Here is a 21882-nt window from a genome sequence, read left to right as displayed (position 1 = left end):
GAAAATACTAGTAAGAAATGAATATTTTAACAAAAAGTTGTCCGAAGAATGGAAACTTAACCCATTTGAGCCAGTAGCACACACACTATTCTAATAAGTATAATTTCATCCTAAATGTACCTCTGCAAGGTCAAGAGTGTTCTTTCCAGTATAGTAGCAAAATCTTTTTCCTAAGAATCAACACAAATCCAGCAGTGGCAACTGATTGTAGCTTACACTGATTTTAAAGCACTCTGAAATTTAAGAAATTACAGAGCTACCTGTAAGGACATGGACCCAGGTAAGTTACAGTGAAGAAAAAAAGCTCTATATTAAACAGTTTTATCCTACATGCAGGAGAACATTTTAGTCCACTTCTGATCATTTTATATACATGGAAAGAAACACGGTTTCGTTCTTTTCTTTGCCTTCATAAAAGAAGGTTCTACTTGTACCATCTCATCTACTGTCCATACTACAAAGAATAAATGCTGCTTCTGCTGAGTTAATACATAATCCGCCCCCTCCCCTCCCTTTATTTTTTTTTAAGTAGACTTTCTTTACCTTGTAGAATGGCTCTTACGTTTTTTTCTAATCCCTGCATTCATTTTTAGGCTACATTGGTTTTGTAAATTATCACTGGTTTCACCTGTGGTACCCAAGTTGAAATCTTAGCTTGGTTGTGAGCTTGGTTTAAAGAATTAGGAATTTAAAGAAGTTGGAATAAGTGTTTCTGTTTTTTTGCTATCTTTTTCTTAATAGTTGTACAAAGAACAGGTTCTGGAACCTATGTTGAATGGAACTAAAAAAACTCCAGCATTAATTTCTGACTACAAGGAATACCACACGGATACGACTGTGAAATTTGTTGTGAAGATGACAAAAGAAAAACTTGCACAGGCAGAAGCTGCTGGATTGCACAAAGTCTTTAAGCTTCAAACAAGTCTTACTTGTAATTCTATGGTAACTTTTTTCTGTTTGACTATTAGAATACATACAGTTGCTGCTTGTAAACTTGAATGTTTTTGTAGTGAATTTGGCACGACTGAACAAATCTCTTCTTCGTATTTGCTGCTGACAAAAAGTAATTGTGAACTGTTTGAATTCAGTTGTCTTGGAGATAATGCAAGTCTTGCTTTTTTGATCATGTTGGGCTCCTTGAATTTGGAAACTTCACTGTAACTGTCTAGAATTCTAGTCTTTTTATGGCAGGTACTACTTTCAAACATTGTCACAAAGAAAAATGCACACATGTGTGTGTTGAAAATAGCCTTGCTCAATATACTGTGTAGATTATTTTTGAAAAGCAAATGCACCAGATTGAGGTGAATGTAATTTTCACAGGTTCCATAAGTGTAGGGACTACTGCTAGAATCTCTCTGTAAGGCTTGTATTTGTGTAGGAAGCAATCTGTCCTTGTGTAAACATGTTAAAAAATTAGATGCCTATGTGAGTCTATTATGCATCCACATGAATGTGCTGCATAGTCCCAGAGGAAGGTTTGAGCTATCAGTCTTGAAAGGCTATTCTTCATATAGTGTGCACGTGAGAGCTATAGAAATGAACTTATACAGGAAGATTAAAAATCTTGAGTTAAGAAATCTCTTTCAAGCCATATGTTATCTCTTTTATAGGTGCTTTTTGATCATATGGGATGTTTAAATAAGTATGAAACTGTTCAAGACATTTTGAAGGAGTTCTTTGATTTGCGATTACATTATTATAGTTTACGTAAGGAATGGCTTGCGGGAATGTTGGGTGCTGAATCTACAAAGCTAAACAACCAAGCTCGCTTCGTTCTAGAGAAGATACAAGGGAAAATTACATAGGTGAGTAAACACTCTCTAAAATAGAACTGGAGGAAATCTGGAGTGATTTAAAATGTAGTAAAATGTATTTGTATTAAGACATGACTTTTCACAGCAATTGATTTGTTTGTTTGTTGTGTTGTAGAGAATAGATCAAAAGAGACTTGATTCAAATGTTGGTCAGAGGGCTATAATCCGATCAGTTAAAAGCTTGGGGGGGGAAAAAAAGGGGAAAAAAAAAAAGCAAAAGGGAAAAAAGGTGATGATCAGAAATCTCTGGATACGTTTGATGCTGTTGTTATAAATGATATTCATTTATCAAGATGTATGTTTTTGTAGTAGTCTGATTAATTTATGACACAACACTTTAACAAGATTATTCATTGCTACGTTTCATTGGCTATCATTCTTACAAACACAAATTTTCATACAAATATTGTTGCATAATGGTGGTATTCCACATAGATAATTCTAAGAAGACAACTAGATAATATAAAGGTTGAGAATGAGAAGTTCATACGTTCAGGGTTTTTATAGCACTTTGACAGGAACATGGCTTTTTGGAAAAGACAAGTAAAAATTTCTTGTTACTGAATCCATGAGGAAACACCTTAGTATTCCATCAGGGTATTTTGGGGAATTGCTGTTGTTCATTTACAGAGCTAAGATTAATCATATATCTAATTCTGAATATTTCACTTCAGGCAGCAGAAGAGGAAGACCCACAAAACCCAAATGATGATGCTTCCTCTGCTTCTGGATCGACTTCTGGCCCTGATTTTAACTACATCTTAAACATGTCTCTCTGGTCACTCACAAATGAGGAAGTGGAAGAGCTCATGAAGCAGAGAGATTCAAAGGTTGGTGTGCTGTGAGAGGCTTATTCTGAAATGATTTAATAATTACTGATGTGCCCAATTGTGAATGTTCTGTTCAGATAGTATGTACTAAGTTACTTGTAACTGATGATTCAGCTGACACATAACTTATAAACTTATATTTATATGCTACTTTCACATTTTAGGAGAGAGAACTAATTGACCTTGAAAGGAAATCCCCATCGGATCTCTGGAAAGAAGACTTAGCAGCTTTTGTTGAAGAGCTTGAAGTATGTTTTACAAATATTTCTAAAAATATATATTAAAAATAAGCAAAATATACAAACAAACAAACCAAAATAAAGAAAGAAAACAAGGAAAAAAAAACCAAACAGATTAATCTCCAAATATAGGGGCAAGTGGGAAATCTTTTTGGGTAGTTGACTTCCTATTTGTGGTCCTCAGGGATTGTCTCTTGCATCTGTACAGTACAGTTCTTTTTCCAAGTCAGTGAAAGAAAAACTACCAGGAAAAAATTTGTTTCCAAATGACAAAAAAACTGGGAGTAGGAACTTGCAATTCTAAGTGATCTAACCAGTTGGGAAGCAGTAAGCATTATCAAATTCAAAGCCACAAATCTGGGAACAAAGCATGTAGACCAGAAGTGCTAGACAAAAGGCTTTTACCTTGCCTCATTAGTATCTCTGGCAAAAAGGTAAAGGCGTATTGGTGGGTAACTTGCTGAGCCTCAACCTTCAGTGTTTCCTGAAAATGGCTGATGTAATCTTTTGGAGTAACATAGGATAATACAAATAAGATGTTTATTTCTCTGCACGTTCATGGTGCAGATGCAATTAGAAGTATTCTGCGCTGAAACCTCAACTTCTGTAATAAAAAACTGGAAAGGACTGGAAAATGTGCCTTATAAAACTTACTCTTAAAGCTCACTGCTTGCTTTAAACACTGAAGGACTGAAAAGTTATATCAGTACCTGGAGATACAAGTGAGGAAGAGAAACTTGATGAAAGGAAGATATTCCAAAGTGTCCAAAAGTTTTCATTTGTTTGAGCTTGAAAAAAAGTGTAGTTTTTAACCACATGAAGTAGGGGAGAACTCACCAAGATTAAGTGACAGATTTTCCATTAGTAAAATGTGCGTTATAATTCAGCTGACAATTAAGGGCAGTCTTCTGCTCCATGTTAATAAATACTGAAAAAGCACCATGTTCCATTTTGCCTTTACTGAAAACGAACATGTTTCCCTCCTGCCCCTGCTTGTTTGTTAGAAAGTAGAAATACAGGAAAGGAACGACATTCTGGCTGGCATGACTGACAAACCAATAAAAGGTGAAGATGGAAGAGGAATAGTTCCACGGCTTACATCAGCCATGAACGTTGATGCCAGCAGAAAACTGCTGAAAAGGAAAATGGTAAACCAGCGGTTAATACAGTTACATTATTTAACTGCTGTATTTTTCTTTGCTGATAATGCAGATCCAAAGACTAGACCCCACTAGACCCCATTAGTACTGTATGTATGTATGATGTTTTCCTAACTCAGTGTGTAAAGAAATTAATGCTGGACTTATTTTATATTTGAAAGCCTATTATGACTACTTATTGCTGGAGTGTTTTTGTTGCTTTTTTTCTCCTTCCAATACTATTTAAATTTTCAATATAATAGTCTAATTTATTCTCTTCTAAAAATTGTATTGCAGTAAAATTTTATTTTGACCAACTTGTTAATATTTTTAGGGTGGTGCTGATTCTGTTGTAATAAAAATGGAATATGATGAAGAATTTGGTGCTGTGAAAGCTGAGAGTGGTTGGGATCACTTAGTGAATACGGCAGCCTCAGCAGCTAAAATCCATAAAGTGAAGAAAGAGAAGGAGGAGCCTGGTGAGATATCCTTACACAGTCATCATTAAGTTTGAATGAGTACTAATTTTGCATTAATTGTATTTTTAAGACATTATGAGAAGGGAAATATACCACAATAAGTATTTCATCTGATTTTCTTTATGCTTATATAGTTCTTTTGTCTTCTAATAGTGATATCTATAGAGACCAATTTGTTGTTTTCAAATATGAAAACTGAGTTCCCACCTAAGTATCAGTTCTTCACTCTCAAGATCTATCTAAAAGGCTGCCGGATCTTCTCCTTGATGCCAAAGAAAGCTTTGTTTTTAATATTAGCAGGCCATGATACTTAGACTACTTAGTAGGTATCATCCATCACACAAAGCAGTACAGTGATTCTCCAGCAGGGAGCAGTTAAAGGCAACACAGCCAAAAAGATTCTGGAGACACTCATCATTCTGAAGACATTTCCTTAGCAGTATCACAGATGAAAGCTTGAGTACTTACCAGTGTCCACATTCCTGCTATCTGGAGCTTTTTACATGCTCCTTAAGTTATTGAGGGCTGACAGATTACACACAGGCCAGTAGCAAAGCAGAGGGTTTTGTTAAAGGTTGGTTTGTCTTCCAACATGTGGAGTACATTACTTCTCCGTGGTGTGAATGTAGGAGGGCTGCTCCGAGACCAATGCCTCTTGTTTTATTTTGTTGGCCCACGATATCAGAGGTGGGCAGTGGTGGTGTGGCAGCAGAGGTTGAACCTTGCCAGCAGTATTCCATTCCATTTCATTGTAATGTAACAGGTGGCAGCAGAGGGGCAGTCTGACAAAATGGTGTCTGACATAGAAGTGCAGGTGAAGGAAAGGGATGGAAATGAATTCTTCTATGTGGAAAAATTGCTACCACTGACATTAACTGACAGTTGCTGAATGTTTATGGACACCAAACAGTGAGCAAAGTGAGGCAGTGGGGGGTGCATTTCAGCAGTGCTCACAGTGACAGTGGGTTGCCTCTGCTGGGGCAGATTTTTACCAGCACAGCATGTAGGCTCTTGTTCATCAACGATGAAAATGCATAGATAATGAAAACACTATTGAATGCTGTTATTGAGCTCTTTGTATTCGTTGTAATTTCCATGTGAATAAATAGGAGGCATTGCTTTCGGAGCAATACAAAAGCTGTGTTTTAAAGATGGCAAGATAGGCTGTGTAGCAGTAATAGAAATTCTGTAAGGATTCCTGTTTATTCCTCAAGTGTAGGAGGCTCATCTTTTTTTTTTTTGTCAGAAAGAGTTCACTGGTGTTTCCAGTGAACTCCAGAAGTAGTATAAAAGAGAGAGATAAAACTGAGAAAATCAACTGTTATGTTGTATTTTCTGCCTGTTGAGAAGAAGCTTGAGCTGTAAATGAACTTCAACTTTACACGCAGACATAATAAGATGTAGCAATGTCCCTGCTGTTTTTTCCAGCAAGCTGAACTCTGATGTTTTATTGAAATTATGTTCTCTCACCTAGGAGAAGGGAGAGAGGCAAAGAAAAGGAAAGCATCTGGCTCAGAAAATGAAGGGGAATACAACCCTGGGAAGAAGGCACCTGAATCAACACCGTGCAAGGTCAGTCCTCTCAATGGTCCTTTCCTCTTGTCAAAATAACCTAGTGGTTCTTCGCATTCAGTAAAAGATGCATGTTCTTATGGCGGGGTGCTGATGTAGTAACCGGGGTGTAGCTGTGCTTATGTTAGAGCTGTTGGAGAAGACTTTCTTCAGGACTGAATGTCACGATGCAAAACACACAGAGCTTCACAAAGGATTTGTCTTTTCTTTTTCAAAGAAATCTAAGAAAGCCAATTCCGAACAGGATTCTGATGAGGAAATCTTCCAGTCTGGCTTTGCCTCCTAAACTGCCCCGAAGCCCCGGACAGGTCGGGCTAGAAAAGAAGAAAATTATTTTGCAGAGTCTGATGAAGATGATGATGACTGGCTCGTAGATATATTGTAGACAGCGGTGCTAAAGCACATTTTAATTGTTATAGTTGCAAACAGCAAATCTGCTTTTTTAAATAAAGTTTAAACATTAAAAAATGGAAAACTCTCCGTCTTGTGTGTGTGTGTGTAACATTGTGGCGGAGGGACCGACTGCCACACGTGTGCTTTTTTAAAATAAATATATTTTATTCTTTGCCAGGAGACTCCATGGAAAAAGGTAAACAGTATATGAACATAGAAAGCATTGTTAAACAATCTCAATGTACAAACAGAGCCAGTGAAAGTACATCACAGACTTGCTAGAATATATAAAAAAAAAAATAAAATAAAATCCACTAGTGCTTTAAATGAAACCTAAGAAACTGACACTTTAAATCTGTTAACCATTCTACCACAGTTTTCACTCTGCTTCATGGTGATTTAACAAGGCCAAGAAGGCAGATTCTCTCCTTGTGTTTCTGGAAGTCCTGTCTGTACTTCCCTAGCACCTGGAAGGCCGCGTAGCCCAGCTCGTTCCTGGTGGTCAACTCTTAAGGAAATACCCTGGACTCACCCATTCGAAAGCTGTACATGAGTCGGCTGGTTATCATCCCATGAAGTTTCCCTAATGGCTTGTGAATAAGTAAACAAAAACATGGTAACACTGAGAAGTGTTTCTGTTTTGGAGGCTATCATTGCTGTAGAAATGCAGTAGTTAATGGTGTAGGTAGGTCACCAGCCAGGTAATAAACCACTTTTTCCATTTTAAAGTGACGTTAACAGTGGAACCAATGACATCTGAATAACTGATCTGGCAGTTAACGCTGACACCGATGTCTTTTCTGCGAGTGCAGGGATTTTCGTGTACTTTTTACAAGGAAGGAGATGCAAACTGAGGGCATCCAAGAGTAGTTTTCATATTAACTAATCAGACGGTCCTTGAAATTTCCTTTTCTGGATGTGTACAGTAGGTCCGTTTCATCTGGTTGGTGTCTTGATCGTTTTAGGTACGAGAGACAAAAGGAAAGCACCAAACATCCAGTACAGAAAATACAGCCATACATCTGTATGTACAAAGTCATCAGAAATGCAACCAGAATTGAAAGTCTGAGATCTGTCTTGTCACCATGCAGTCTTGAATGTTCAAAAAACAGAAGCTTAACTATTTTTATTTTCTTTTTCTTTTTTTCTTTCTTTTTTTCTTTTTGCATGAAATGGCTGATTTAGAGTTTCAAAAGTTTGCATTTTCTATTTGAAAGAGTTTAAACAGCAAGGAGTATATATCGATACATATGAAAATGTCTTGGTCTTTGTTGAGTTTTTACCTATCTATATATATACATATATAGATATATATTAAATCCAGAAAGTAAGCAGCAGTAAAAATGTTTTTTCTTGCTTTTCATCCCTGTACATAAGGTGTTAGGAATGTCTGAAGTAGCTGGAATATGTCTTATTGCACCATAGGGGATTGACTGACACTGCAGTTATCCACCGAGCTAGGTGAGATACTCGGGCTGTGTTCTGCAGTGTTTCCATTTGAGGTTGGTGTCAGTGGTTCGTGTCCTTCAGAGTTCTCCAACATTTCTTGAATAAGAGGCGGCATGGATCCAGGAATTTCCATTTTCAGCGTAATGACACGTTCCGCACCTTAAAGAAGAAAACAAAAGAGAAGTCCTCTCTATTAGGATGAGTTGTGCAGTTTCTTTTTCCATAGCATCATTGGTAGTAATTTCAGGGTATGTTATTTCAACAGCTTTGATGTCTCCCTCTATAGTTCTGCATACAAAAATTACGTAAGTAAGTGAGCTCCTTCAATTCATGGCAGGAAAATGGAGCAAGATGAGCTCTCCTTAACAAACTGATTTAAAATGGTGCTCACAGCAGCCAACAGCACAGTACAGTAAATTAGATGAACCGCGTCTTTTCCCAGAAGGAACCAAAATGGTACCAAATGATGCTGAGAAATTAAAGGCAACTGAGATCACTTGGAAGGCGTTATAAATTGGAACGTACTTCCCAATTCCTAAGCTGGATGGGATCTGCAAAGCCTGCGGGAGGGCAAAATGTTGGGGGCTCCGTGCTAAGCAGGTGCAGTGCAATGCCAGAAGTAAATACTGCCTCACTGCAAACTGTGGAGTAAGGACCAGAATTCAACAAGCCCTTGTCTTATAAAAGAAGAAACTCAGCCAAAGGGATACTTTGGCGAAGCTGCCTTCTCTGTGGGGTGCAGGTGTTTAGAGCTAATTCATCACAAAAGTACACAGAAACCCTGTTTACATCTGATGTAACTGAAGTTAAGGGACTGTTCAGTACTTCCCAAGTGCAACAACAGCAGGTGTTCTTAAGTAGAGATGGCTTTGCAGGCTGTTGTGTACAGGGTTAAACAAAGTTACAAAACTAATCTGGACTACCCAGAGTACAAGCCAGTAAGTGATACTAGTTTATGGAGAGAATAAGCCCCACAATACGGCATGCAGCTCCTAAAATGGCTTTTTGGCTAATATCAACTTTTTTTTAAAACTAAATTGGAGAGAGAAGGATGTGAGAGCTGGACCATTAGGTGGATAAGGAAATAATTGGATGGTCACTGCCAGAGAGTTGCTGTCAAAAGTGCTTTGTCCAGGTGGAGTCAGGACATGAGTTGTATCCCTCAGGGGTCTCTTTTAGGATCAGAGTCCTTCAACATCTTTATCAATGACACAGAGATTGGGATTGAATACACCCCCAGCGAGTTTGCAGATGACACCAAGCTAATGACAGAACAGAAAGAAGGGATGTCATCCAAAGGGACCCGGACAGGCTCAAAAATAGGCACACCGAACCTAATGAAGTTCAGCAAGGCCAAGTGCAAGGTGAGGCTCTGGAGAGTCCTCACTGCAGCCATTCAGTTCAGAAACAGTACAGGTTCACAACTTTTTACATGGTCTGATAGTGACAGGACAAGTGGAAATAATTTTAAAATAAAAGAACGAAGATCTAGATTAGATGTCAGGAAGGAATTATTTTACTCAGAAAGTGGTGAGGCCCTGGCACAGCTGCCCAGAGATGCTGTGGATGCCCCAGCCCTGGAGACTCTCAAGGTCAAGTTGGATGGGGCCCTGAGCAACCTGGGCTGGTGGGTGACAGCCCTCCCATGGCAGAAGAGATGAAACCAGATGATCTTTAAGGTCCCTTCCAACTCAAGCCATTCCATGATCCTACACTAAGTGGTGAAGATCATAAAGACACAGAAATATTCTGGTGTAATGCTACAATATGATGAAAAGCAAAGCAATGACAGCATAGTAGCAGAGCCCTAGGCTGCAGCAGGTGAGAATATGCTGAAATGCAGCAGCTGTGGACACAGAAATGAAGGAAAGAATCTACTCATCCCTGGAGGCCTCAGGTACACAAGGATCTTCAGCAAGACACTCTTACCCCCACTGCCAACCCTTTAATGAGGTCTGGGAAGGGGTGGATCCTGGCTCTACTCCTTCTGGACACTGAGGTGCACTGGATGCACCTGAGCTCCCCTGGGCTGATCCTGCCTTCCTGCCAGGTGCCTAATTACTGGTTCAAGCTGTGACTCAGCACTACATCTGGAATTAAATGTCAAACAGCGAGTATATAAAGATTCTGTTCCATGGTGAAGAATGGATGTCCTATAACATAACAGCTTACTTACTTATAGACAATTTATAGCCATAAACCTCAGAGTTGAAATACCCAGTACAATGCACCTCGTGAGATTCCTGATAATCATCTTAAAATTAGCCTAGTGGAATGGGAATCTGCTTTTTAAAAGTGAGAGAAAGCAAGGAGAGTAAACAACACAAGAGAAAAAATAGTCCAATTAGTGGGGAAAGATTCCAGAAAACAGAACCTGTAGACTTGGTTTGCTTTTCCACACTACAACAGTGCCAGTGCTGGAGGGAGCACTCAGTCACTGCACAGCGCTGGTTAGAAAGGAGGGTTTATATTCATGCCTGAGCTGAGAAGATTCAGAAACCATTACAAAGGCAATTAATAACTTTCCAGGTGAATGCTGTCGGAGTAGTTTCATAACTGACTTAAGCTGCCAGGAACAAAGGAGCAAGCACAACTGGGAAGCAATTAATGACTTTACAGGAACTGTATGGAAAATGTGGCATTGCGTACGTTTGAAGTAGAACCACTTTCAACAGGCAGTTACATGAATAAGATGAAAAGAAAGGCCAGCAGGACCTCTCAGCTGTGTTAAGAACACTCACGGGACCAACCACCCACGTCTTCAAGCTAGAGTCCTATGAGAAGTGACACACTGAGCCATTGCGAGTGTGGGACACTCACCTTTTGCACTGATGCTACGAAGATCTGTGATTTTCATTAAGATCTTTGGGAACATGTGAGGCTTGTTGGGTCGTCTCTTTCGGATATAAATTTTCAGTGCTTCAAGCAATGGTTCCTGAAGCTTATCCACTTTCATTGGTTCTTCAAGGTCCTGGCGATCTGTAGGAAGCAGCATGTCACTCTATGATCTTAAACATGGGGATTTTTTTAAATCACAGAAGCTCCTGATTAAACCTCCATGAATTTCATCCCTTTCTCCACATATATGGAGAAATACACCCTGTTGAGTTACCCTGAGAAATAACCCTGATGAGTTACCACCATCGATCAGCAGATGGCAGTGCAAGCTTGAGTGACAACAAACGTCAGCCATAAAAGGGAACGCATCAGCGAGACATTAGAGATGACTCAGAACCCATCATTGCTTTTGATGGGTTATGGTTATAGACATAAAAGCAGAATCATTTTGTACTAAAGGGCCACCGTCAATAAAGAATGACTTTTGTTTTCAAAACAGTCATTCTCTAATAACGCTTTAAGCACCACAATGCATAATTATGCAAAAAATAAAAAGAAAAAATAAAAAAGAAAATGGTTTTGAGTTTGCATTTGCACAGAATGGCCCATCTGAACACAGGGTTTCTAATGCTAGCCCAGAATCTGCACAGCGGAACAGAGACTGGGTGATTAAATTGAGAGAAGCGAAAGAGTCTTATGGAAACAATATTAGACTTTCTTTTTGTGTTGCAGAAATACAGCTTTACCTGATTTTACTGGCAGTGCCCCTTTTGAGGTGGAATCAGCTCCTCCCCCTCCTACCCCCCGAACCCCCTTCACATTACCAGTGCTATTCTGCTAACTTGGAAGCACAGCCTGCATTTTCTTAATTATCCCCAGAGACTTCTGTACGAATGTAACCCTATGCACATGCATGCAATTGTATTTATGAGTAAAAGCTGCACAACCAGCCTCTTGCCCTAATGCAGGTCAGTTATGCAGGTACCCAAACACTGCTCAGGAAGAAGCAGTGGGATATATCCTGCAGTAGTCCCTCACGAGGCAGTCAATAAGATGGGCCTGATTTTATTTAAAACCCCACCAATAATGAAAACAATAACCACCATCAGTGGAAAACAAACCTTTAGTGCAGCTGGTTTAGGTGACATGTATATAATACATACTAACACTACATATACATATTCTCTCTATATATACACATTTTAGTACAGGAAAGCAAAACAAGTAAAGCATAAATGAAGATCTTAATGCGTCTGTTGTTTTAAAGGCATCTGACTCCCCGCCGTACGGTACCTCCACAGATCAAGCAGATGGCACTAAGGAGACCGGTTTCTGTGTCATCCATTTCCAAAGGCAGGAGCTGGTTGGCAAAGGTGAACACGAGGTCGGTCAGGGGGCCAAATCCAGCATTGTGCATCTGAGTTCGGTTCAGGGTAAGGCCATCTGAAAATGTCATGGTGTCTTGTTCTGGTGTGTATCTTGTGCAAATTCTGAGGATCTGTGGAGGGATAAAGATGTAACCTGAAGAATTCAGCCCTTGAGAGGTTTGCTGCCTTCTCCCGACGCAGCAAATTACCCGTGGAACTGAAGTACGTGCTCACGTCAAAACAATCTGAAACCAAACTCCGGTACGTTCAGTTCCAGTAGCCCCGAAGTTCTCCACATAAACAAACACTTGACTGTCTACGATTGTTTTTGTAGTAGAAATTGGTCACTTCAAAGCTTTCCCTTTGGTTGTGAGATACTCAAAAATTCTGTGTGTTCCCATGACTTCACTCATCAGCATTACTGTAATAATCCCATAAATGGCACTTTAATTAGTACTCTCTACACATCAAACTATCGTTACTGCATTGCCACTCTGATCCCAGCAAGATCATTCATGATACTTGAACTGCTCATTGGTTTGGGGGTCACATCTGTGTGACAGCGCTGCTCTGCACTGTGACTTTGGTAGGACAAGGGATATCTGCCTTCTGGGAGGTACAAACCCCAACTGCTGAACGAGGCAGAACACAGCCTGAGCTCTTGAGGCTCCTTCATTTCTCCTGTGACAGCAAAGTTGTACTGTAGAACTCAATCAGCAAGCGAACAAATGCTCAGCCGGGAGAAAGAAATGGAAAGGAAGCCCAACATAAGGAGCATCAGGCTACTCCTTGCTCACAGACCCAGGGCTGCACTCCTGCCTTTCAGAACACCCACAAGGAGCTATAGTATAGATGCCAGTTAAGGTGATCTCTGCACACATTCCTACTTCACTCATCAGGCCTGACCTGCACTTTGCCTCAGTGCCGACCTTCCTGCCCTGGGCCCTGACTCATCCCCATCCGTCCCCACCAGCAGCTCCACAAAGCGCTGCTTGTCCTGCGGCCTGCACACTCCTTCTGAGCCGATTACCAGGCTCTGAACCCTCACGTGGCAGCACGCGGCAGCCTCAGGAGCTCGCCCAGCTTTTCCTCTTCTCCCCTCAGCTACAGCCGCGTGCTGCAGCACCACACCTGCCCAGGCAGCCACACCAAGCCCGGCATCTCCCAGGCCAAGCAGCCTCAGTGCTGCCCTGACGCTGCACAAGGAAGGGCTGAGTTGGCTTTGGCAGGTCCACCTCTGTGAGATGAGCTGGCCCACCCTGAGCACAGATAAGAGCGTTCCAGGGAAGACATGAGTTCACACCTTTTTGCTGGCCATGAGGAATGCAGAGGTTCTGTGTGCTGGCCAACACTCACCTCAGGGTTGTGACTGGAAGGAAATGTTACAGTGCATGGTGCCTTGTCAATAGAAGATGGCAAGGTTACCGTACCCTACACTGACAGAAACCGCTGGAGGTTCTCTCCCCACACACTCACTGTTTCTTAACCTTTACACCCAGGAGTTGGGCTCGATGATCCTCACCTGTCCAACTTAGGGTATTCTAAAATTCTGTAATCTTTAAAAGGAATAATAAGGAGCACGGAGGGAGCTGCTGGAACAAGAAACACCTCTTAGAGCCTACCTAGAAGAACAGAAACTACACACTTAGAATTGTCCAAGCAACCTGCCTCCTGCTGAGCACATTTTGTGGGTTCCTCAACAGTCCCAGTGCTGCCTGTGAGCTGGCCTCGCTCTGCTGAGGACACACGGAGCAGCCTGAAGCTGCCACAGTGCTGACATGGACTAAGTCATCCAAGCTGCACCCACAGCAGGAGCAAGTCGGGTGCTGGGTTACGGAGCCCAGAGCCCCAGTGAGCAGGCACAGGGAGCCTTGCACAATTCGTGATTAAAACCTTCGGGTCCCATGGAATGTAGTTACTTCCAGGCACAGACGGCAACTGGGAAGGTTTTTCACAAAAGGCAGACTTGAGGCTTTTGTGCCTAAATGCCGCTTGAGCCTTTAATTGGATGAGCCTGCAGTGGCTCAGACGGGGCAACTGGCACAGCTGAAGCTCAACTATGTGTTTTCTGCAATGCACTTAACTTGACTGGAGCAATCAGCTCTCAGGTTTCTCCTGCATTCCTTCTACATTATCCCACAACACACTGTTATTAAACTCTGAGACAGATCATTTAAAATGTTTTTGTGTGTTGTTTTTTTTATTCTTGTGGTTTTTTATTTATTTATTTTAAATTTATGCCCTTCATCAAGATCTGTGAAATGCTAAGGATATTGCTGAGTTGCTGCTAAACCTTTCTTGGGCAAACTTCCAGTGTCAAAGTAAAGTCAATTTCAAGCTCATAGTCACTGAAGAACATATGGGAAATGTCAGCACTTCAAAATAAGAAATCACTGTATCTTTCCCCATTTTAAACTGTCTAGAAGACATCCTCCTAATGTCTTCAGTACTGTTTAGGTTTTGTAACTAAGCCAAGTATTTTAGTTGTCACTCTGCTCTTAAATGCCACTTGCAGCCATAAATAAGGTTCTTGCCAATGATTAAAGGACCCTTTGTTTTAAAGAATACATCTTGAAGTGTCTATGACTCAGTTACAAACAGCTAAAAAGAAAACAAACCCACCTTCCAGTTCACACAAAACCCAACCATCCAGAGTGCTGCATGTGTAATAAAATTGCTGCTACCACTAAGCTGTTACCTGCTTTACACAGATTTGTTAAGGTAAGAACTCCTGGTGCCACACGCTCACCACCACAGCCAGGATGGTTTCCCATGGAGAGAAACTCAACCTCCAAAAGGGCATCAGCAGATGAATAATCCTCCCAACACTGCCATGCTCACTGGAACGAGCTACCTGTGCTCACAAGCTCCTGCTTGGTGCTCAATTGTGGGATCGTACAACAAAAACTAAGAATGGCATTACTAGGGCTGAGAACTCGAGGGTTTTCCCATTGGAACTGAGAAAGACTGAACTATGGACTCCCTCCATATCTGATGCTCTCCCGCCTCAGGGCCAGCAGACCAGCGGACAGAAGCAGTCACTTTTATGAGGGTTACTGACTGCATTTCAGTAACATTTAGCCCTGGAACCTTTGGCTCCAGAGCAAATACAAATTCCACCAGCCTCAGTTGGCGCCTTTAACTATTTTGCAAGGCTTGATGTTATTTCCCTTATAGAATTTGTGTTTGTTTGTATATAAAACAATTACTTGACCCATATCCAATGGAGTTTATTAAGTTCCTGGCAGCACCTCCTTTCTCAGGGTGTCAGGGGATTAAGGCATCTAAGGCTGCAAGGTCCAGCTAAGCCAAGCCCTCAGTGGGGCTTGTAAATGCTTGGGACTCACCCCTGCCCAGGAGTTAGACCCAGGTCAGTTGAACCAGGGCTGGACATGGTGTGCCCATGCTCATGCCTAAAGCACAGGGCTCCAACAGCCCCACCAAGATGCTGCCCCTTGTCTAGAGGGCAAACATGAACAAGGGTCCCAAGCACAGATCCGCAATATAGAGGGGTTAGCTCCAAAAGCCAAAGAAATGAAGACATTTGGGATTTGCAGAAATCTTCTCTACTGTGGTCGTGAAGATTGGTACCTGCTCAGTACCCTGTGCCCTGACTGGTGTTCCATAAGCACAAATCCTGAGCAGGTCTCCAGGTGCAGGGCAGCACTGCTGGGCAATACAGGCGCATGGCCAACTGCAGGCACGCACACACCATGCCTGGCTAGGAAAACTAAGGGGGAAAGCAGACTCTATGAAAACACTGCTAAAAGTGCTGTTATTTAGCTTAAATAAAGATACAGAGCTGCACTCCAATCAGACTATATGTGCAGGTGATGTGAATTTAAAGGATATGGGGCATTTCACAGACCGTGCGCATAACTGTGGTGGTGGTAATTATCCCTTTTTCTTTTTAAGCAGCACATAAAGTAGTCACATAAAGCTTGTCTACATGTCACACTGGAAACTTAGGACTCTCACAGCAAGCTTGTCTTATCTATCCTGAGTCTGGAAAAGCCGCCTCTCTTGCCTACTCCAGGCAGCGATGGCACTTGCATTTCTGCTTGCACAGATGTGTCACCTTCTTCAGTTTGGTGAAAAATAAAGAAGACAGCAAGCAGGTGGACAGGAATGACAGGCCTCGGTAAAGGCTCTAAGTAGAGCTTGGATATTACCTACTCTCCAGGAACAGAAGTGGTGAATTGGCTTTAAAATAAGAATCAACCTTTTCTGTACATGAATTAGGTGAAATATATTTATCATTTACCACCCACCTTATCATTAATATTCTAAGGACCAAGCTTTTATTTATCCACCTTGATGAGAGGCTGTGAAGTACTTTTATCTGGCTCTGTACCATTATCTAGACCTTCATTAGTCCTGTGTGCAACCAGGAGTTGGACACGATGATCCTTGCAGGTTCCTTCCAGCTCTGGATATTCTGTGATTCTGTGAGCTCCAGGAACCCACAGGATCCTTAACAATCTCAGAATTAGAGTATGATTTTTTTCCCCGGTAGCTACGGAGCCAGAAAATGGCAGCTCCAAGAAGGGAATGCAGCTTAAAGCAAGAAGATTTAGGGTTAAAGTGTTTGGATGAACAGGTTTATGCTATATTCCAACCAATTCTTCCTACCACCATTTTTTGGGTAGTGTCTGTAGGCTTTGCAAATAGAAAGGAATTCTCTTCCCACACCTCTATGAGAATACTTTTGAGGAAATGTCCAACCATATGCCTGTATGCCTTTTGGTGTAAGAGGAACGTAACTGCACCTTCTCATAGCGGAGCTAATGATGACAGGCACACAATCATTAACAAATGGCCCTGTCTTATGGAAGGACCACACGTGACAATGATGAGATGGCCTGGTCTGAATGGGACTGGAAGAAGGGGACAAGGAGAAATGACTCTCAAAGACCACATGGCAATCTCAGCTTTCCTTTTTTTATAGGCCAAAGAATAACCTCCCTCCTCCTCTTCTACCCCATTTTCCTCCTGCATCAGTGTCCTCTGGATGCAATTCTTTGAAACAGCTTTTGACAGCACAAGAGGAAAAGGTCACAGCAGTTAACATCTTCCTCAATATGCTCCTGTTGGAAGCAATGCACTTCTAGAAATTCCAAGATTAACTACTTTAACTTGAAATTCTCTAGCTTAAACTCCCAGGTTAGGCCAAGAAATCTATCTACAGTATTCACCCTAAAAAGGGCTTCTTGGTCATGCTGAAAAATCACCCGGTTCGGTAAGGACCAGTAGGCTTATGCTCAGAAGAAAACGCTTAGAGGACGTATAAATCATGCTTGAAATGTTTAAAACACATCTAAAGCATTAACTGTTTTGCTACAAGTCATTGTGATAGTCAGTAATAAAGAGCATATTTGCCTTTAAAAGCCTGCAGGTCTGTCTAAAGAAATGACGAGATCCCAAAGGGCAACTCTGAAGGTCAGCATCACAAACAACCAGAGACAAAGAGAGGGAGAAGAGCTTTCCACTTAGTGGCATGGCACAGAGGAACATTTCAAGCTTATCTGCATAGATCTCTACTGTAGATTGTATTCTTCTCTATTTAAAATTGAACCACATTTTTGCTCAATTCTGTACAAAGCCCACAAACAGGAGTCCACTTCCATCAGTATCTACAGCACTCCTAAAAGCAAGTAATCCTGTGTACCAAAGGCTCTGCAGCTGCAGGGCTCTAGGTGCATCACTATGGCCTGTAAAATCCTCACTGCAAACATTTGGATCTGGTTCCTCAAACCATCTCATGACCAAAGGCAGCAGACTTCCTTCTGGAAGCCCTCTATGCAGACACTGACTGCAGTGCTTTGGGGGAGGAGGAGGAAGAGGAGCAGGAAATTAAAATCAGACCACTCTTCAGTGTTAATGATGGGGAAACTTTTCCAGAGTTGCATATATTTCTTTCTTATTATTTCAAAACATGCCTTTCTTGCAGCGATACTGAAATCCACAAACTGTAAAGTCTCACTATGTATTCTGAAGAACACAGTCATCCTAAATAACAAGCATTAGTAGGCATGCTAGAATCCACTTATGACTGTGCTGGTGAGTTTAATTATGCAACCATAAAGCTGGGACAGCGTTTGACCTTCTGTCAATTGCAGTAACAGAGCGTAATAGAAAATAAATGACTACTAAGTAAATAATATTAAAGATACATACCAGTATGTCCAGGCAGGCTGCTTTAAGTAGAGTTATCTGGTCTGCAATGGTCAAGCTCGTAAAGCCTGGCAATCGTTTTGCAAATTCCACTATTTTAATAATGCACTTTGTTGCAAGTTCACTGAATTTGTCCCAGAGCCCAAGGTCCAGTCGAACCCGATGGTCTGCACTAGAGTTCTGGAAAGAAAGGCAAGAAGGCACCATAAATCAGTAACATCCCTTTCAGTGAGTGGTTTTCAAGGGAAAGAAACAACAACCAAAGTATTCCTTCCAGAAGTGCCCTCTATTAACATTCCAGGCAATTTCTGCAGCTTGCTGTTGAGACGATGCTGTTTTTAAACTTAGATTAATCGCCTGAAAATTCCTTGGATATTTCTCTGTTACTTATGATTGCAGAGGCCATCTGTACAAGGAATACAAATGAACTTAAACATTTCCAAATGCCACTATCATTATTCTTCCTTGCCATTGTATAATAAGTGCATTGAGAGAGACAATTTACAGTTGTATCCCAGAAAATAAAATGAATAGTTGAACAAGAATATTGGGTCTTCATCTGGAAAAAGCAGCACAATATCTGGAACATAGCGTCACATACTTAAGATCTTAGCAAATTAGTTCTACTTAATTTATCTGCTCTGTGGCTCTGCGAGAGTTTTACAGCTTTCTCAAGCTATGGTTTCACATTAATTAAATAGCATTCTTTTTTGCACAATGTTACAAGAAACACCACGTGCAATGACAAATGCTGTGTGTTCATTGGATTGGGCATCCAATATACATCCTCCCATTCAAAGTGCCACCAAGTCATTCAGGTTGCATCTCTCAGTGAATATTCACGTATCTTAATCCAAAAGCCCACAGTTTTTTAGCTAGCAAAAGCTGTACCCAGGCATTTGTCACGTTGGTGCCATTGGCTTCCTTATGTTCATGAGAAGGCCAGACTGAAGAGGTAGAATGGGATGTGGGGCATGGGATGAGCTCAGCAGGGCCATGGATGCTGTCACCAGACCCATATTCCTGCAGCCCTTGCTCTGTCCCAGTGCTGCACTGCCATGTGCCATCACCACTGTCAATCATGATAGGGAAGGTCATGGCAGTCCTAGGGGAGCCATCAGCTGACACTCACCTTCACTTACAGCTGAGTAGAGATTCAAGACGACGATATTTATACTAGGCCACTATTACAAAGAATAAATGCTAAGAAGTGTTTAAATGCACATATACATCCTTCCCTGCTTCTCTTCCTAAGGGATAAGAAATTAAGTTCACCACTTCTGTTTGAATTTTTATTCTGGGAACAACTCTTTTTTTTTTTTTAATGACAGATTTTAAAATAGGAGAAAATGTCTTTATAATGCTAAGCCTAAAGAATTGCCTTCAAAATGGTCCCAAACTAATGGGTTAACAGTCATTGTAATGCCCTTTGAAACATTTCTTTCGGCTACTGGAGTATGCATCCTTCAGATTTATTTTATTTCATCCTCAAGGACCTTGGTGAAATACAGTACATTGGAGGAAAAATAAGATCAAGATGTGCAGTCATTCAGGCTGTAATTAAATTTAATAGGCAGTTTATCCAGTTCATAGAAAGATGGCATAGCGTAGAGCTACACAAAGCAGAGCCTAAAGCAGGAAATCATTTTACAATAGGGTATCCATCTGGAAAAAAAGACGTTGCATGAAACCAGCAAGTGTGAACGAAATCTTCATCAGTATCATATGAGGTTACTTTATCATGCTGCAGTACTGGCAACGGGAAGTTTGACATGTCTTCTATTAAGAGTAATGCACAGCCGTCTTAACAAATGTAAATCTAACTCGCCATTATGCAAACTGAAAAGAAGGGGCAGTTAATAAAATACAAAATAACCTGGTGTTTTATTGTGCGGGTTGCCAGATTCCTCAGCGTTGGATCTAATGGGGTTTACATGTTGTCTTTGAGATGCCACAAATGGGAAGACTTTCAACATTTCATTTGGTAATGAATGCTAGTCACAAACGCCGTGGAAAATAGCGAGATTTTTAGCAGCATTTCTCAATATGTAAAAACAGAATGGACTCAGTATTGATGTATAGGTTGAACAATAAAGCACAGGGTTAATAAAATGCCTGTTAGAAACTCTGATTAAATTTTGCCTGGGGATCTCCTGTAACCACGCTGTGAAAAACATGCAGATGCTATGAGTTTTCCTGGATATTGTACTGAAGCAGGAGGTTTTTGGGTGTCTTTTCCAGGATCAGCCTTGCATGCTTTTCAGGCCTTTGCACCAGCGCACATATGGTGGAACAATACTGTAATACACCCTGGTGACATCTTTATCAGTGGAAAAGCCCAACCTTGCTATGAAATCCAATTAAACAGCCATTTTTGCCACATAAATTGATCCCATTTTTTCCATCATTTTTGTTCTTCATCGCAGCCTGCTCTATCTCCACATTAGCAATATAGGATGAGTTACTCCCAGAAACATACACAGTAGCAGAATCCCCACTGTCTTTAAAATCCACTTTACAAATGAAACAAGGCTCACAGGGGCACTATGCCCTAATCAGGAACACTTGCTATACCTCCTTAGTAAAAGCAGTAACGCGCTCCAGCTCCTGCAGGCTCACTGAGGACCACAGCCCACTTCTTTGCTCAATTCCAGCATCAAGATATATTTTTCCTCTACACTGGCACTGAACAACAGCCATGTAAACTTCTAAGGCAAGGACTTACAAAGAGCAAAATGATGCTGAGGGGCAAAACCTCTCTACTTGCAGCCGGCAAAGAGCAACCAGAGAGAACCTGAAGCAAAGGTCCAACAGAGTAAATTTTTTTTTTCCCTTTTATCCTCCTCCCTTTATCACGAGGTTGGATGTAACACAGCTGCAGACTTACAAATAGTACCAGTCTCAAGGGACAAGCAGTATAGTTACACTCAATTATACTATAAAGTATGACATCTCTAGAGAAATTACTACGGCACTTTCTCTTACCTGGATGACAGTAATAAAACAGATCTATTTATGATGGACTTTTGAAATCCATTACATTTAAAGAGCTTGCTGATTCTCATCACCGACAGAACTGTACTTGCCCCTGCCTACCAAATGCAACTGTTAAGGCAAATGACTCAGGGAATTTAATACATTCCCTCATTATTTTAAGTAGACTTTTATTAACTATGCAAAGTACAGTAATTATTGTAGATAGGGGCACTTTTTCTTTTTAAAGAGCAGATGGATATAAAAAAATGCAATTGAGATGCTTTTCCAAAACCAATTTCTTTGACCAGGTAAAAATACACAATGGGAAAAAAAATAACCACGTAACCTTCCCTGCAGGAAATGCAGGCTGCAGTGTTAAGAAGAGGGGTCAGATATGCAAACCAAATGTCTGCACAGGTGGTTTTTTTTATGACCATATCCCTGGCAAGCTCTTTCTTTCCTCCACTCTCTTACACTGACATTCTTTGCTCCTTTTAGCAGCAAACAAAACCCTGTTTTAAATTAGTCTGAAAGATCACATAACCAAAGGCGTACAGGAATCACACGCAGGGAACACTCTTCCGTCCACAGGTCCCATCACTACACAAG

At 41.0% G+C, this 21882-nt stretch overlaps 1 protein-coding gene and 1 pseudogene across 7 annotated transcripts in view; one reads left to right on the top strand and one right to left on the bottom strand.

Moving 5' to 3' along the window:
* The first annotated feature begins 244 nt into the window (after positions 1-244).
* On the top strand, positions 245-6521 carry LOC107309268 (annotated as a pseudogene).
* Positions 6522-6612: 91 nt separating this feature from the next.
* Positions 6613-21882, bottom strand: part of RARB (retinoic acid receptor beta) — a 308621-nt gene continuing 293351 nt past the window's right edge. For 5 of the 7 annotated variants that reach the window (XM_015853902.2, XM_015853905.2, XM_015853904.2 and 2 more), the window contains 4 exons: positions 18301-18477; positions 12050-12254; positions 10739-10897; positions 6613-8077 (listed from right to left, as the gene is read on the bottom strand). In XM_015853902.2, the coding sequence (XP_015709388.1) occupies positions 7881-8077; positions 10739-10897; positions 12050-12254; positions 18301-18477 (738 nt within the window). In that variant the 3' untranslated portion in view covers positions 6613-7880. The remainder of the gene's footprint in view (positions 8078-10738; positions 10898-12049; positions 12255-18300; positions 18478-21882) is intronic. The other 2 variants (XM_015853903.2, XM_015853906.2) reach the window with 1 other exon arrangement.

This window comes from Coturnix japonica, chromosome 2, assembly GCF_001577835.2.
Source record: "Coturnix japonica isolate 7356 chromosome 2, Coturnix japonica 2.1, whole genome shotgun sequence".
NCBI classification, from domain to species: Eukaryota; Metazoa; Chordata; class Aves; order Galliformes; family Phasianidae; genus Coturnix; species Coturnix japonica.
This window is presented reverse-complemented; position numbering and strand designations above follow the sequence as displayed.